This window comes from Sus scrofa, chromosome 2, assembly GCF_054392235.1.
Source record: "Sus scrofa isolate SSC_HxYL_T2T_F1_AM1 chromosome 2, Sscrofa_HxYL_maternal_Yorkshire_Landrace_v2.0, whole genome shotgun sequence".
NCBI lineage: Eukaryota > Metazoa > Chordata > Mammalia > Artiodactyla > Suidae > Sus > Sus scrofa.
In genome coordinates, this window is record NC_139384.1 from 4,400,699 (window position 1) to 4,414,616 (window position 13,918).

The 13,918-nt window shown below is 54.2% G+C and overlaps 1 protein-coding gene across 50 annotated transcripts in view; it reads right to left on the reverse strand.

The window, feature by feature from the left end:
* Window positions 1-2,811: 2,811 nt before the first annotated feature.
* The window catches only part of PPP6R3 (protein phosphatase 6 regulatory subunit 3), a 128,564-nt gene continuing 117,457 nt past the window's right edge, over window positions 2,812-13,918 (reverse strand). For 31 of the 50 annotated variants that reach the window (XM_085010544.1, XM_021082716.2, XM_085010533.1 and 28 more), the window contains 3 exons: window positions 13,288-13,438; window positions 7,439-7,558; window positions 2,812-4,336 (listed from right to left, as the gene is read on the reverse strand). In XM_085010544.1, the coding sequence (XP_084866670.1) occupies window positions 4,285-4,336; window positions 7,439-7,558; window positions 13,288-13,438 (323 nt within the window). In that variant the 3' untranslated portion in view covers window positions 2,812-4,284. Of the gene's footprint in view, window positions 4,337-7,438; window positions 7,559-7,822; window positions 7,841-11,811; window positions 12,079-13,287; window positions 13,439-13,918 lie in introns of those variants that run through there. The other 19 variants (XM_085010535.1, XM_085010530.1, XM_085010517.1 and 16 more) reach the window with 2 other exon arrangements.

A 13,918-nucleotide genomic window follows, 5' to 3' on the forward strand; every position in this document is an offset into this window, starting at 1 on the left:
CTGCTCCAACTACCCAGCTCTGCCAGTGCCAGGAGAGCAGCCGAGTGGGGGGTCAGGCCCAGGAGCAAGCAGTGGCCTTTCCACAGGCCCCAGGTCTCTAGGCCCGTGAGCTCACAAAATGGAGCTTTCACACACACACACACACAGCGGTCAGCTTTCAACACTATCAGACTGTCTATTGCTGTGCCTGTGACATTTTTACTGGCTACCGCGCACCATGTCTGCTCTGCTCTGAAATCCAATCGTCGAATCCTAGGAGTTCCCATCGTGGGGAGATGAAAAGAATCCAACTAGGAACCATGAGGTTGGGGGTTCAGTCCCTGCCCTTGCTCAGCGGGTTAAGGATCCTGCGTTGCCTGAGCTGTGGTGTAGGTCGCAGACGTGGCTCGGATCCCGCGTGGCTGTGGCTGTGGTGTCGGCTGGCAGCTGTAGCTCAGATTTGACCCCTAGCCTGAGAACTTCCACATGCTGTGGGTGCAGCTGTAAAAAGCAAATAAAATTAAAAAAAAAAAAAAAGTCGAATTCTAGAGAAAAAAAACACCAGAAAGATCCGATTAAGACGAGTCAGTTAATGAGCATTTACATGGAGTGAGCCGCTGTCCATCTGAATGAGTTCCGCCCCATCTTCACACGTCTCTCTTGCTGAGCAACTTACCTCCAGGGTCTCTTACGTATGTGAAATGAGGAAGCTACCCAGCTCATAAAATGGTCATGAAGGAAATTTGGGGGTTTTTTGGGTCTTTTCTATGGCCCCACCCACGGCATATGGAGGTTCCCAGGCTAGGGGTCGAATCGGAGCTGCAGTTACCAGCTTACACCACAGCCACAGCCACGCAGGATCCGAGCCGTGGTCTGCGACCTACACCACAGCTCACGGCAACGCCGGATCCTGAACCCACTGAGCGAGGCCAGGGATCAAACCCGCAACCTCATGGTTCCCAGTCGGATTTGTTGCTGCTGTGCCACGACGGGAACTCCAGCTGTGAAGAAAAGTTAATGCACATAAAGCGTTTGGAACAGCGCTTGGCACACAGGAAGAACTCAGCTTCATGCTGACAAGCAGAGCCGGGTACAGGCGACACCCCAACGAGCCTCCCGAGGCCTTAGGGCAGGAGTGTGAAGTCAGCTGAGCGGGCCTCGCCTTTGGCGGTTATAACTACAGAACGGTAGTAAACCCAAAGGCAGCAGGGCCATCTGTTTGCCAGCTAAGTAAGGAACGGCTCTTACGGACGGACGGGCACAGCCGGCAGGCACTGCGGAGCTGAAGAGGACGGAAACGGGGTCCAGAGGGAAGAAACTGAGTCAAAGGAAAAAAACGCACTCTGGCCCTGGAGCGAGGTGGCCACGCCCGTATGAACAAACTGGCGTGGGGCTGCCCAGGGACGCCGCTGGGGCGCCAGGGCCGGACCTGGGGCACAGTGAGCCTGAATGACCAAACCCACCCGACTGGCATGACAGCACCGGAGTTTTCCAGAGGCACAGGTGGTAAAGGGGAGGGCAGCTCAGGGCCAGGATTTAGAAAGGCCGGAAGAGAGACTGGGGCCGGCAAAGGGAGTCAAGAGAGTGGACACGAACATTGAAGAAGCAAATGCTTCAATCCACAGATGTGCTGCTGTGGTTTCCCATCTGACAGAGCAGCAGGGACACAGAAGGTCACCGCCCAGGGAGGGGGGTGGTGGTGGTGTCAGAGCCCGTGTCCCTGACACCCCGTGTGCAGAGCGGTGTGCCCAGACCAGCACAGGGGGCCCGGGGCTGCCGGGCTCTGGGGGAGCCCCAGGGATCGCCTGCTTGTGCAGTGAGACAGAGGAGGCTGCAGACGGCAGCTGTGATGCAGCGTCACAGGTAAACAGCACCACGGAGCAGCTGCGAAATTTCACCCCCAAGTCAGTGCCAGGGCGGAAGCTGAAAACCACGGTGGGGGAGGCGTCACCCACGGAGAGGCTCGCCCGCCCGAGGACGAGGTGACCATGAGGACGCGCGCAGCAGTTCCCTGAACAAGCACCCCGAGCCCCTGCGCTTGGGCCCTGGCTGTTCTCGCCGGCGGCGGGCAGACGAGCCCGGGCCCCGAGGACGGCTCGCCTTCAGCACAGCCGAGTCTTGCTGCACAGCACGGGACACAGCACGGGAGCCGATGTCAGGAGGCCCCGCGCGCCCCAGATCCCCGCTGGCTCTCCCACTGCGGCCCCCGCACCCTGACGGGTTACTGAAGCCCAAGCAAGGTACACGAGGAGATTTCTAGAAACACAGAATCAGGCTTTATTGTTGTGGTCGTCACTTTTAACACAGGTACACATCCGTCCTCGCACTCGGCCTGGCCAACCCACACAAGTTCAAGCAGGACCTCACAGAGCACCCCGCGCCCTGGGCCGGCCCTCCTCCCCGCCCCGTCCCTGCGTCCTCGCCCGGACACACACCCCTACCCCCAGGCGCACCCCACGTGCCCGTCAGCGGCCGGGGGTGGGGACGAAGTGGGACAGCGGGTTTACCTTGGGCGGGGCCGAGGAGCCAACCAACCCCAGAGCGAGGGGCCGCAGCGCCCCGGCCAGGCGGGAGCACAGCGCCCCGGCCGCCGCCGCCGTCCCGGGCCGGGTGCGGTCCCTGTCCTCCGGCGGCGCCAGGGTCCAGGGAGAGGGCGCGAGGGCCGTCTTCTGAGAGGAGCTCGTGACGGAAAGGATTCCTGAGCGGGCGCCCCAGGCCGTCCGTCCCGGGGCGCGGCGGGCTGCGGTCCTCGAGGGCTGGCTCTGCCTCGGGGACCCTCGGAGGGTTTCTACGCCCCTCACCGTGGGACAGGAAGTAAGAAATAAGGCATTAGACATTTGATCTTTTATTTCCATATGCAATGTCATGTTTAGGCACGCTGCTTGGGATCCTATTTCTAAAAAAATTGTTGGCCATTTTTCAGAATATCCTTTTGGTTTTAAATACTGGTCAGGAAAAACAAATGATGTAAAAATACGTGAATTAATTTTCTATTACAGAAATGAAAAACTGATTTGCATCTAAAAGTGCAAGAGGTGAAGTAATTTAACCCTTTCACCAGACGATACGGCAATATACAATATATTGCTTCAGCTGTTTGAGAAGGCTGTGACGTATTTTTATATTGACATAGAAAATTATAAATTACATTGAATTAGTATCCATAATCACTATATATGTACACAAACCAGTTCTAAAAAAAAAAAAAAAATACACTGGTTTAGAATTTACGAGGGAAAACCTCACCAGGTACAGCAAACAATCAACATGCTCAGGTGCCGGGTTCTGACGTCTAGTTTAAAATACTAGCCTGGAAAATGAACGCACTCTAATTCCATTAGCAGCACGAGCATTTTTCAACTGACTTGCCTAAGATGGTTTAGGTACGTTAAATACGCAGATTGCTCTGAAATGTTCATTGGGGATGCTTGTTAACAAGGAAAATTTCGGTGAATGGGTTAAAAGGCAGATGAACAACCAAAACAAAACAAAAAAACAAAACCGGAAAACAGCAACAACAAAAAACCCCCAAACCACAAGCCATGTACACTCCAAATAGTCTAGTGTTTCACCTGCAGGTATGATCATGTCAAGCAAACGAGACTTGAACAGAACATATGGCTTTACAAGAACACCGATTCGTCAACTAAGGTGTAGCAATAAATACTTAATCTCTACTAATAGACTTACATTTTTTTTTGATCCGTTTTAAACAATACAGAAAACAGTTACCAATCAAAAACTGGTTATAAAAAGAACACCAAATATTTCTTATTCAAAATCACTTTTGTAAGTTAGAACAACCAAAATAACACTTAGAGGGCATTTCGATCCTAGAACTCTTTGCCAACTTGGAAGAAAAATGAATTCAGAATTTTGTACAAGGTGAAAAATGTATGAAAACTGCCTAAAACTTTGGTCACACTAATAATTGTCAGATAGTTATGTTTCAAATACAATAGATCTGTGTCTTCACTTTTATAAAACTATTCTTACAGCCGTCTGAGCCCTAGCAGTACTGCTATCATTACACGGGTGGCAAGATCTGACTTCACAGGCGGCCCATTATTTAGAACAATACAATATAAACATACGCAGAAATTCTTGGTATTTGTCAATGTGCAATATTTGTACACTTCTGAGTTTCTCTGTACAATGTCTTAGAATCTCGAATATAAAGATTGCTGGTCCTGATCCCTTGCAGAGTGAGTGCAGCAGTGGTGGCTCGGCGGGCTCCAGAGGAAGCCCCTGAGCCCTCAACGGTGGCGCCTGCAGTCCTCAGTCGGCAGCAGCAGAGCCCGCTCATCATACGGGGCCATTGACCGCCGCGTCGCCGGGCACGCTCGGCTGCTCAGTCCTGCGGGGCAGAGTGAGAGACGGTCATCTGAGGCCCCCACGGCAGACGGGCACTGCGAGGAGCTCCCCTGGGGATGGGCCATTTGAACTTTACGAATCACCCGGCACAAAGCCTGCCCTCGGTGCCAGGGGACGGCCTCCTCGGTGCGTTAACCTGATGCCCCGGTGGACCCGGCTGGGTTAGCAAGGGCCGCAGAAGAGCAGGTGCTCCGTGAAAACCACCCCACCAGCCCCTCGGGAGCAGGGGCGGACCAGCAGGGGTTTTAAGCCGCTGATCTCAGAGCCTTCAGGAGCTATGTGCTCACCCCTCCTTCAAGACAGCTTCTTATCTGCTCCAGACAGTGGAATCCACATGAAATTTCACTTGAAAAATAGGATTCTGCAGCTGGGTGGGGGCGCTCGGGGGCAGGTGGAGACTAAGGAACAAAGCGGTGACAGGATACCCAGGACCTTCCTGCCCACACCACAACCTGAACACAGAAGACACTGCCGAGGTGTCACCACAATCGGATAAAGGAGGCTGGGCGGGAACAGATGCTGAGAGCTGACACCGCAAGCACCGCTGCCTGTGCCGCAGCCCTTACAGAGCAGAGGGACGCGTCAGACGCCGTCCTGAGAGGGCCGCGAGGCCGGCTCCGCACACACAGCGTGCTCCACTTGCGGTGACGACGTCTCGGCCACGGAGACACGAGAGTCGGGAGCCAGACTTAGCTGGGTACAAGGCTGCCTTCACCATTACAAGCTGTGTCACCTGAACTCACACCCTGCTGGCACAGACACCAGACCTGACGTCACGGGAGTAGCACAGGTTTGTGGCGATGAACATCTAAGTATGACAGTGGACACGGATCACACTCGGTTGTGACGGAACCTCGCGAGTACGGCTGCGTGCACAAAGTCTCAAATGGTGTCTTTAGCGTCAACACAGCCATAAGCTTCCTTTTTTTTTTTTTTTTTTTTTTTTTGGTCTTTTTAGGGTGGCACCTGCTGCATATGGAGGTTCCCAGGCTAGGGGTCTAATAGGAGCTGCTGCCACCGGCCCACACCAGAGCCACAGCAAAGCCAGATCTGAGCCGCGTCTACGACCTACACCACAGCTCACGGCAATGCCAGATGCTTCACTCACTGAGCAAGGCCAGGGATTGAACCTGCAACCTCATGGTTCCCAGACTGTTTCCGCTGTGCCGCGAGAGGAACTCCCATAAACTGCTTTTAGAATGCAGTGTGACACGAGAGAAAACTCACCTTCATCCCCCGCCTCGCAGCGGCTCCCGCCGCCCAGCTGCCCTCTCCCCTCATGCCCGTGTCACCTGTGTGTCTGCTCTGCTGCTGCCCTGTCGCTAGGCCTAAACCAGAGGCTGCCCCCCTCAGTGGGGCAGGGTGCAGGCAGGGCAGACAGACAAGTGAGCGGACACACGGGACGCCTCCACCTCTCCTACCCACTGGCTCCTCCAGGACCGAGTCCCGCACGCTGGGAGAGGCAGGGCTCTTCCCACCAGGCGTTTCCATGCAGGCAGAAGAGCAGGCAGGCGTGCTCCCTGTGGCCAGCAACTTTGCACCCGGGAGCCTCGTCAATGTCCCCTGGCCTGGGTCACTTACGTCAGAGAAGCCGAAGGGGGACAAGCCAGGGAAGGCCCTCGACAGGGAGCTCTTAGGAGATGACAGTAACCTTAGGACCAGGAATGAGATCTACAAAGGACCTGCGAAAACACACTGAAAACCCCGGGCGAAGGAAGTGACCGGCCCAAGCCCTTAGGAGCCTGGCAGGGGCTGGGTCCCCCGAGCTCGTGCGTCCCCCTGCCTTTCCTCCCAGAGCCTCCCTAAGCGCCCACATGCACAAGCAGTTCTTGTAATTAATTTGTTCTTATGCATACGGACATTTTAATTACGAACGTAAACTCCTCAGTCTAACTGTAATCTCCAGGAGAGAAACAAACGCAGGGATTGCTCCCCTAAGTACAGGAAGGTTCAGCGACCAGTGAACAGAGACAGCCCCCTGCTGGTTCCTACTGGTTACATCAGCCCCAAAACGCCTAGATTTTTCGCTCCCTTTGTGGCTGAGCCGCATCGTGTCGTGTCCGTGAGGATGCGGGTCTGATCCCTGGCCTCGCCCAGCGGGTCAAGGATCCCGCATGGCCATGGCTGTGAGATAGGCCGGCAGCTACGATTCTGGCTGAACCCCTAGCCCGGGAACCTCCATATTCCGCCTAAAAGGCGAAGGAGAAACAAGAGCCAGACCTGCGAGTCAGGTGAGGGAAGGCACAACTTCTCAGAAGTGGCTGTGAGCCTACTTGATCCCGTGGGGAATACACAGACTTGGATGCGGCTCACCCAAAAGGTCACCTCTGGGCAGTGCCGAGCCAAGCCCCTGGTGGTCCAAGGGCAAACCCCACCTTCCGGGGGAAGCTCTGGGGCGAGGGAGCTGGAGCCACCGCGCTCCGCCCGTGGGGCTGCTCGCGGCCCAGGCCCCGGGGGCTGAGGCGCCAGCTCAGGAAAAGGCGACTAGAGGCGACGTCACATTTCGAATCCCTTGGCTCCAGGGGTGGGATTTTCACTTTATTCTGACACGATAAATATTCTTGCAAATATAAAACCAAAGAGGGCCTCACTAAGAGCTGCGACTATTTGGGTACACGCATGCCAGGGTCTCCAGGAAAGCCAGCCCCACGTGTCACATGGACGTATCTGCAGAAAATGGGCAACCGCGCGACCTCACGGGGCCAAGGAGAAGCTGGCGGCCGTGGCCTCGGGAGCCCAGTGCCGGTGCTGGAGGTGCTCCACGGCGGCCTCGGCCTCGACGCACTGCCCCGTCAAGAAAACAAAGCCGGCGGGGGGGGGGGGGGGGGGGGGGCAAGTCCCCTCGGCTCCCAGCTATTTCTGAAAGAGGCAGTGATCGCGCTGCATCTCCAAAGACGGCGCAGCATTTGGCTTCTGGGACAGGAGATGAACCATTATTTCTAAGTTGTCACTCAGTCACCTCGCCCAGCAGACGGAACTGGGAAAAACGCCCCGGGGCTAAGTCAGTCAGGACAACCGTGACACCCCCCGCCCCCCGCCAGCTCCCAGGAGACCAAGCCAGAGCCGGGCCCAGGCACGTCCTCACCTCTGCTCCGGACTCCGGCTGGGGGGCCGGGGGGCGGCAGACTTGCCCTCTGGCGGCTCGGGGCTCTCCTCCGCGTCTTTACAAGCAGCATCTTGAGAGGTAGACAGTCTTCCTTCCTCACTGCAGTGAAGGGGACGACAGGCAGCATTAGGCACCCGGGACTCGGCAGCAGGCCAGGCGAGGGCGAGGGCACATGCAGATGGCTCTGAGGTCATGACCGCCACGGATCGAAGCCCTGGGGCCGAGCATGCTCAGGGCGGGGCCACGGGGACCACGGACACAACTGGGAGTCACGAAGGGGGAGGTCACACACAGTGGGAGCCGAGAGGGACGATGTGATGCAGCTGGTGTCTGGTAAAGGACGGCCCCAGTCACCGTACATACCGGTAGGATTTCAATACTCTGAAGCCCAGTGAGCAAAACAGAAAAAGAAATGTACAAGAGTTTCAGAACACTCCTATAAATGAGGTATTTGGGGAATAATGTGTCCACGACTGCAAAGCTGCAGACCCGGTGAAGGTGTCAAATGAACCTGTTTGAAGGAATGAGTCTTTAGTGAAAGAAGCCTGCTCCCAGGGCCAAGCCCCCCATCGGCTGGCTGGCTGGCGGCACGTGAGCCGCCGCCGCGTAGCCTGAGCCTGGATAAAGATCTTCAGCTGCCCTGGGTCAGTGCGAGAAAGGTACCAACGCCACGGAGGGAAAGAGCCAAGGGCAGGGGGCACAACAGGTGAAAGTCCTCCTGCGGGCGGAGGCTCGGGGGGCACGAAACACCGAAGGGTGACCTTCCCCTTGGACGGACGGCTCTGGGCGCAGAAAGACAAGGAACAACGGCTTCCGACCGCTGGTGGGCTGGGAGCTGGACTCCTTTCCATTTCGACACAGCTCAAGACGGCACCGCCCGGAGCTGAAGGGCTGCCGGAGGGTCCCTCTGGGACGGCCCATCATTCGCAGTGCTGGGCCCTGCCTCAGGTCCGTTTGTGAGAAAGTCTCATTTAAGATGACTTCTCGGTGGCCTTCAGGCGGGTCTGGGCAATTTACGAGGAAGCAGATGAACCCACGTCTAGTTCTTCACTCCCCTTTATCCTCATTCTCCACGCTCTGTCCAACCAAAGCCACTGTCCTGGGTGTTGAAGGCACATGACCTTCACTTCTGTACAAGGTACGATCACCACGTGCAGGTGCCAACCCACGTGCCTGGCCTCAAAGTGTGCCCCGCTCCGTTTCTCTCCGTAACGGCACAGCTTGGGAGCCCTGCTCCTGCTCCTACAGCGCAGAGCCCACGGTGTGCACCCCCGCCCCCACCCTCACCCCTACGCCCGATGCCCCAACCACCGCCACTGCCCGCCGGCCCCCTGCTGCATCTCCCAGGGCTCTCCCTCTTCCCAGGAGGAAGCCCCTCGTACTCCCCACTGGCCTGCCCCATGGTGGGCAGGGCAGCGGCCCCGTCCACACTAGGTCTGACCTGCCTGTCCGGCTCCTACTGGTCCAGCAGGAGGGGTCGCTAAAGGGTGAATTCTGAGCATCTCTTCTTGGACCCCCGGCCCCTTTGGAGCTTCCACCTAACTGCCTGTTGATAGTTTTTGCTCATTTTCTGATGGGGGGTTTCCTAATTTTTCTTCATCGGTTTGAATATTAAATGCTCACTTCTCAGATTTAGAAGTGCAAGCTTTCCCCCTCGACTTGCCACCTGCCTCTTAATTTTGTCTATAATACTTCATCACCTAGAAATTCCTAACTCTGATGTAATCCGATTCTACTCTTTGCATGAGGTTTACGCTTTTGAAGGTTTTTTTATTTTTTATTTTATTTTTGTCTTTTCTTCAGCTACACCCACACCATATGGAGGTTCCCAGGCTAAGGGTCGAATCGGAGCTGTAGCCGCCAGCCTACACCAGAGCCACAGCAACGCAGGATCTGAGCCGCGTCTGCAACTTACACCACAGCTCACGGCAACGCCGGATCCTTAACCCTCTGAGCGAGGCCAGGGATCGAACCTGCAACCTCATGGTTCCTAGTCGGATTAACTACTGCTTCACGACGGGAACTCCTTTTATTTTGTCTTGGAAAAGATGGTCTTGCTTGCCCTGCTTTCCTTCTAACACTGAGACACTCTGGCCTCGTCACTGAACTCGTGTCACGTGTTCCTCGTCGGGAAAGTGGGGTGAGAAGCAGGTGCTGACCCTACAGGGTGCCAGGAAGAAAACAGCCAATCAAAGCCTGGCACCTGACTGCAGGAAGCATGGCACCCGCTCTTACCCTCAGCCTTCAGGCTGCAGGCTCACTGGCTCCCTCGGAGGGAGCCAGCTCCTGGCCCACCACCTCCGAGCCCTGGCCCGGCACCCTGGCTCCGTTAACGATCCGTGTGCCAGTACCACGCTGGTCTAGTTATTTTGACTTTGCAACACTACCCGTATCCTTCCAGGCAAGTTTCTTATTCAATCTTCCGGTGGTTCCCTAAGCAACTTGAGAGACTTTATATTCCACGTGAATTTGAGAGTATGTTTATCAAGTGTCTTAAAAATGCAGCCGAAACTGCGACGGGCACCGCCGCAGCGAACTTAAGAGACCCATCTGGCGGCCCTGGGCTGTGCCGGCAGGGCGTGCCGGCCTCCGATGGCACAGACCCCTCTGCGGCGGCTTTAGTAGTGCCTCTGTCTGGGTTAAGATGATTCCTAAATGACGGTTAGGCTGATGTGTTTTGTGACCGGTCCTTTTTTAAATCATATACCTTCTAGGGGCTTATTCCTGATGCGGAGAAAGGCTACAGACTGGTACGTCCTCTCTCCCCGGGCAGCTCTGCTCACGTCTGTGAGTCCGACGCCCGCCACTGACCTAGCTGTAGCGGATCATTACCTGCAAACAACCGGCTGCGTCACTTCCCAGCTCACCTTCACCGACGCTGCCACTTCTTTTCTCTTTCCTCTCAGAGGGACCACCACCCAGGGCTGCCCGCGCAGGGGCACTGACGTATCGACAACCTTATTTGTTCCTTACAACAAAGTTAATGTATCTAAAACCTCTTCATTAAGTACAATTTCTGCTCTACCGTCTCGGTATTTCACTTTTACCCAGTTAAGGAAATTCACGTCTTTTCCCGCTTTGCTCCGAGTTTTAATCGTATGTAATAGGTACAGGGGTTTTTCAAAAGCTTCATCAAAAACAGCACATGATTTTCTTTCATTCTTTTACTAGGCAGGGAATTATAGTGGCAGGTTTTCTGATGCTGAGCCATCGCTGAATTCCACAGATAAACTCTAACCGGTCAGTAGGAATTATTTCAGTATGCTGCTGGGTTCAGTTTGCAAAAATTGTACATAGTGCTTTTTTTTTTTTTTTTTTTTTTTTTGGGTCTTTTTAGGGCTGCACCTGCGGCACATGGAGTCCCAGGCTAGGGGTTGAATCGGAGCTGCAGCTGCCAGCCCACACCCCGGCCACAGCCACAGAGGATCCAAGCCGTATCTGTGACCTACACCACAGCTCAGGGCAACACTGGATCTTTAACCTACTGAGCGGGGCCAGGGATCGAACCCACATCCTCAAGGATACTAGTCAGGCTTGTTACCAATGAGCCACAACGGGAGCTCCCTTATGTAGGGTTTTTGCAATTGGTGTGCTTGTGACATGAGCTGAACATTTTCTGTAAATACCTCTACCTGATTTTGGAATTGAGATTTTACTGCCTCATACGAAGATCCAGGCCGTGTTTGCACTTTCCTATTTGCTGCATCAATGGTAGGAATCAGGAGACCAGCAGGCATGGAATGGCGCCTGGTCATTACTGTCACGGACACACCCTGTTAGGCAGGCTCCCCTGCTCCTCATTTTCCTCCACATGACTTGTCTGTGTCCTTTGTCCATTTAAAAGCTGATCATTAGGAGCTCCCGTCACGGCACAGTGGAAATGAATCTGACTAAGAACCATGGGGTTGCGGGTTCGATCCCTGGCCTCGCTCAGGGGGTTCAGGATCTGGTGTGACTGTGGCTTTGGTGTAGGCCGGCGGCTACAGCTCCGATTAGACTCCTAGCCTGGGAACTTCCATATGCCACGGGTGTGGCCCTAAAAGGACAAAAGACAAACAAAAACAAAAACAAAAACGACTGATCATTAGACTGCTGTCTCTTCCTTGCCACTAGGGTCTCCCTACTTCATGCGACTACAGGTCTCCTGGCTGGCTCTGGCTTGCCTTTTCACTTGACTGTCTTCTGGAATACTAGAAATTGAATAAAGTCAAATTCAGCAGTGTTTTCCTTTAAGGTTTGGCTTCTTTATGGTTAAGAAGTGCTTTACCAAAAAGCCGTAAAGATGCTCTCTTACGCTGTTCTCTCAAAGTTGTCGCTTTGCTTTTCACACTTATGTTGAGACAGAAATTGTATTTTATTTTTTTTCCAGTCTGGACTATCACAGTTTATTAGTCCCTTCTCTTCTCGTGGAAGTGTCACCCCAACATGGACAGAGCTCACGTTTTAAGTGCAGGGACCTGTCTGCACAACTCCGCCAAGGCCACGTGCGTCTTCGGGGTAGGTGTCCCAACCCCAAAGGAATGTGGTGACCCCGCCTTCCTCTCCGTAAAGGATCCTGGCTGTTCTGCCCCTTGGTCTTCTCTACGACTCTCCCCTTCATGAAAAGCTCTATTGGGATTCTGAGGAGAAATATGTTCACTGTACAGATTAGCTTGTCAAGAAATGCCAAAGATAGCATTCCAACAGCAAGCATGGTGTGTCTCCCAATTTATTTATTTATTCATTCATTCATTTTTGTCTTTTGGCTTTTTAGGGCCACACCCACGACATATGGAGGTTCCCAGGCTAGGGGTCGAATCAGAGCTGCTGCTGCCGGCCTACACCACAGCCACAGCAACACCGGATCCTTAACCCACTGAGCAAGGCCAGGGATCGAACCCAAGTCCTCTCAGATCCTAGTCACAGTTTGTTACCCCTGAGTCACAACTGGAGCTCCTGGGCCATGTCTTTGAAAGAATACTTCTTTAAAATAATGCTCCACTGTTACGCATAAAGTCTGCTGCAGGCGTTCAGCAGACACTTTTATCGGCAGCTCCTTTCCATTCCAGGTCGCTAAGGAGTAGCCTGTGGTTACCTGAGCTCCCCTCCACACGGTTACAGTGGCCTCACGCGCCTGCTGCCTCGTCGGTCGTGACTGTTAACACCCCGCGGGGTCTGCTAGCTTTGGACCTCGGTGTTCTGCACGTACACTCACATACGAGAGCAGCCCACACGTAAACGTTTTCCACACTTTGCTTGTTTTGTGTGGACGTCACAGGGTGGGAAGCGCTGCTCCCTGTGAGCTGAGAGAGTCCATGTGAGATGGAGATCAAAGCTCCAAGGCACTAAGCTGTGGTCTGTAGGTTTTGATAAAATTCTTCCACCACTCTTTCAGTTTTAAACTTTCAATTTTCATTATGATGCCTTTTCTGACCTATGAATTTAGAAGTAAGGTTAATTTCCAAATTTTTTTTTAAGGCTATTTATCATTTTGCTCCCGGATTCTACTGGTTGCGTACAGAAAACGATCTGGATGGTCCAGGCCTTGTAGCCCGTACACAACGAACTCGCGTTGTGATTAGAGATTCGTCCACTTGCTACGCTCGTGTATTCTGAGTCCATGAGACTTCAACTACAGTCTTCTGAACACTACAGAAGAGGAGGGACGAGAAATTCAGAGACCCAAACGCCAGGTCTTCATTAGGATTTAATGAATTTAACACAGGCACTAGAAAGAGGTCAGGCTGACGTCTGAACCCACGTCTGAATCAAACGGAAGACGTTCCCACCTGCGCTCCCCCTCGCCCTCCCGATAAGGAAGCTGCCAGTACGACGTAGGCCCCGGTTACCTTTTGAAGACCGCGGTTTCTGTCTTGGCGTCTACAGTGAGGCTGAGGGTTTCCTTCATGCCGCCATTCATCACTGTCTCAGTTACCTTGTCTGTACTTTCTGTATCCTCCTCCCCGTCAGAGCTGGCTTCCATGGCCACACTGCCTGGCACTGAAAAGAACACGCGGCCGAGAGTCACACACCCGGAAACCAGGCGAGACACGTGACCCTCTTCTGGGGGCCCATCCCCCCAACGCTACCGCTGCCGCTTGGAGAAGGAGTGTGCCATGATTTGCCTACTGTTGCCTGGGCTGATTCTCAACGGGCACAGGCTTCTTAAAGATGCCCACAAAGAGTTCCCGCTGTGGGTTAAGAATCCAACTGCAACGGCTCAGGTCACTGCAGAAGCTCGGGATCGATCCCTGGCCTGGCACGGTGGGTTAAAGGATCCAGTGTGGCTGCAGCTGCGGCCTGGATTCAATCCCTTGCCCGAGAACTCCCACATGCTGTGCCATACAAAATTTAAAAAGAGAAATGCCCACAAGAGAGAAGCTGCATGGGTTTCCCTCCACACGGGACCAGCAAGCGCCCCCAGTCTGCTCAGACACCCACGCGCCCAACTTCCTCCGAGCAGACCCTGCTGCTCCTGCT